General features: G+C 44.4%; 1 protein-coding gene across 2 annotated transcripts in view; it reads right to left on the bottom strand.

Annotated features, from left to right (window-relative positions):
- LOC109624298 (genetic suppressor element 1-like) overlaps positions 1–3018 on the bottom strand; it is a 38722-nt gene extending 35704 nt beyond the window's left edge. For both annotated transcript variants that reach the window (XM_069528456.1, XM_069528455.1), the window contains exon 1: positions 2338–3018. In XM_069528456.1, coding sequence (XP_069384557.1) covers positions 2338–2374 — 37 coding nt within the window. In that variant the 5' untranslated portion in view covers positions 2375–3018. The remainder of the gene's footprint in view (positions 1–2337) is intronic.
- Positions 3019–3697: the final 679 nt, after the last annotated feature.

A 3697-nucleotide genomic window follows, 5' to 3' on the forward strand; every position in this document is an offset into this window, starting at 1 on the left:
TGTACAATCATTGTGAGGACGCTGATTGACATGAAGCTTAAGCAAAACCCTTAACCTAAACCTGTTTCTATCCTGAACCTTAAAACCAAGTCTTAACTGTAAAATAGATCTTTAAAGTTGTAAGAAGCAGTAAAATGTTCCTCAGTATCCCACCATGTCCTCAAGCATAAGGTCTAAAGGCCAAACTGGTCCTCTCAAAGATAGATGTAGAGGCACACACACACACACAACACACACACACACACACACACACACACACACACACACACACACACACACACACACACACACACACACACACACACACACACTCACACACATCCTTTACCCCTCAACCCCTACATTGTCAAATGATCATTGAGGAGCGAGCGTGTGGCTGACACTGTCTCCACAGCAACGGCAGTTAGGACCAGGAGGGGGGCTGGGGTTTCTTCCAGTGTGTAAATGATGAGAACACACACACATACTCAGACACACAGTGAGGGACAGACAGACGCATGCACACACACACATGAAGGTGCCGGCTATGACAAAAAACATTTACACACATGCACAATAATGCAATCAGTACACACACTCACACTCACACGCAGACGTTCAAAAGTACACACACACACACACACACACACACACACACATTAAGTGAGACCTAGGAAACCAAAAAAAAGGGGATGAAAGCGAGAGTGGAGAGGGGGAGGGATGAGAGAGAGGGGGTTGTTGCTTCCTGAAGAGATTTTCTTCTTCTCCTTCCTCTCTTGTTCACATGCACACACATAGATAGAGAACACTCACAAACACACATGCACACACCACACACACAAACACACATGGAGATATACAAACAATGACAAAGCACCACATAATCGCCCTGATTCAATCATTTATGAAAGCAGATGTATTATTCAAAAACCAGCATGAAAGATTCACAAGGCAAAGAACATTGTTTAATCTGCTCTCCGCCCTCTAATTCCCTCCATCAATCCCCCCGCTCCTCACACCGTCTCTCTCTCTCTCTCTCTCTCTCTCTCTCTGTCTCTCACCCACTCCCTCTCCTCTGTGTTTCACCTTCTGCCACAGCAGGTTTTTAATCATTGACCACAGACTGACCCAGACAGCTGAAAGGTCAGAGATCAGGTTCAGGGGTCAGAGGAAAGACACATCGGGACGGTCTGCTTTTAAGACAACAAATCATTTCCTTTGAATGAACATTTACACAACCTTTCCTTCCTCTCCTCCTCACCTCCTCTTTTTTGACCCTCTTCCTCACACTGACCTCTCTCTCTGTCTCTTTCTATCTGTCCTCCTCCTTTCTCCTCCTGGTGTCATTCTGTCATCCTGCCATCAGGTGCGTTTAAGCACCTTTCTCAGGTAACCTCACACCTGTCTCCACACTGACACTGGCCACGCTTTCTCTCACATATCACACAACTGCAGACAATGGACACACATTACATGCTGTTTGACTAATGGGGAGCAGCAAAGGAGAGATAAACCACAGGGTTATTACAGAGGGTCAAACCTGGAGCTGTTACAGACCAAACCTCATCATGACACCCTACAGTCATTTTAGGGTTGCATCTGATGTTCTTAAAAAATGAAAAATATATAATCTTGAATAAACAATGAATCATTTTGTCCACATATGTAGCTACACAATATTTAAAAAGCTTAAATAAAAGTATTCACAAACTTAAAAACTAACAGTTAAAAAATATTTGATAATTCAAAATAAAAATTCCTCTTTCACACTTCAGGTGTTTTATAAATGAAGGCAAAAATTTACCAAAATATCTTAGAATCAAATTAATTAACAAATAATCAGAAGACCAAGAGAATAGCAAATACTGTATTACAACAATTTAATCAACAAGAATTTAACTATAATGTTGCTTTAAGAAGTGTACAATAATACTGGGGTCTACAGTGTATTACAGAAAATATCTAAACTGTAGATACTAGGCTAAAGACACACAATATATCTTTTAATCAACAAAATGAATACATATTATTTTCACAGAGAAAATATAAATGTCCCTGGAAGGAATATTTGCAATAACAGTTTCTGGGAAACTTGATTAATTAAAAAAACATAAACATTATTGAACACAGACTGTTACAGAAACACAGGGTAACTCTTCTTACCTGCAGTAAATCAATGTGACTCCACGCAAGTTATTAATTGACTGAAGAGGCTGAATGACAGTGAAATTCACTCTGCAGCCATGTGACCAGCCCACAATCTGTCACAGTGTGAGAGGAATACCAGCACAGAGCTGACCACACAAAACTGCCCACACACAAAAACAACAAACACTGATGAACAGAAATGGTCCAAACCTGGGAGGTAGAAGTGAGGCGTCTTTAATCCAAACATGGTCCCGGTCCCCGCTCCACAGACTCAGACACGAACAGTGTGGGTGACAGGGGGCTGGGAGTGGGTGGGCAGGGGGATCGGGCTGTGGTCAGCTGGGTTAAGGAGCTCGTTGTTGGTGCAAGTCATCAGACAGCCCCCTGCTCCGGCTTTCTCTCCCTCTCCCTCTCTCTCTCCTTCTCTAGGCCCTGCGGGTGTGAGGAGGGAGGAAGAGGGAAGAGGTCAGCCTCTGTCTACCTCCCTCCCCTCCTCTGAACCCGTGTAGAGGGAAGACAGGTGGAGTGATGAGAGGAAAGCAGAGAAGACGAAGAGGAGGAGGAGGAGGAAAAAGAAGAAAAAGGGAAGGAGACAGAGAGAGTTGGGAGGCAGTGAGGGAGGAAGAGCCTCTGAGAGTTGGGACGGTGACAAGAAGGATAGAGAGAGGGGGAGGGAGTGAGAGAAAGAAAGAAAGAGAGGAGAGAGAGAGTCTCCAGCCGGCGTCCTCTCCTCTTTTTTTCAGTCCTGGGCTTTGTAATCCCTTCCTTGTTATTCATTCAGCGGCCTCTTGCTCGTTTGCTGTATAATGATCTGTTTTCTCTCCCTCTGTTCTCTTCACTGTCTCTATTCTTGCTTTATCCTCCCTCCTTTGCCTCAGTCCCACCACTGACTGCTCAGCTCAGCGTGCACACAGGAGGAGGAGGAGAGAGGAGGAGGAAGAGGCAGGGAAGCAGGGAGAGAAAAGAGGGGGGGTGAGAGGAAGGGAAAAAAAGAGGGGAGGAGAATCATAAGACGGATGAGAGAGGGAGAGATGAATGAGTTTGTGTGAGTGTGACGCACACACACGTGTCTGTGTGATACATGAAGAAAGAGAGAGAGCCTCTGTGTGTGTGTGTGTGTGTGTGTGATTCTGTCATTGAGTAACTTATGGGACAAATTTCAGACTAAAGTCCATTTAATTGAGGACAGCCTTGTGTCCTCGGTTATGGTCAGGGGTTTGATTAATCCTCAGGTTATGATTTTGGTGAGGGTCAACTAAGGAGGGGTCATTTTTTAGGGTCTGGGTCTTTAAAATATCTGGAAAATTGGGTCCAGGCATTTCCGGACATGTAAGGAACGCAGCGGGAGATTGTTTAGGTCCGATCCATTCACAACAACCGGAAAATCTCTGGAATGTGAGGTGAGTGATGTCTGGGTAGAGCATTAAGAGGCAGGACATGAAGTTTGCAGTTCCGTCACATGTTTTTGTTTACAGCACATCGCACCAGCCTCAAGTCGTATTGCTAAAAGCTGTAAATCTCATCGTTCTTCCATGATGACATCTTCCTCCTGAGATAATAGTATTCTTTC

Source organism: Paralichthys olivaceus, chromosome 7 (genome assembly GCF_024713975.1).
Source record: "Paralichthys olivaceus isolate ysfri-2021 chromosome 7, ASM2471397v2, whole genome shotgun sequence".
NCBI classification, from domain to species: domain Eukaryota; kingdom Metazoa; phylum Chordata; class Actinopteri; order Pleuronectiformes; family Paralichthyidae; genus Paralichthys; species Paralichthys olivaceus.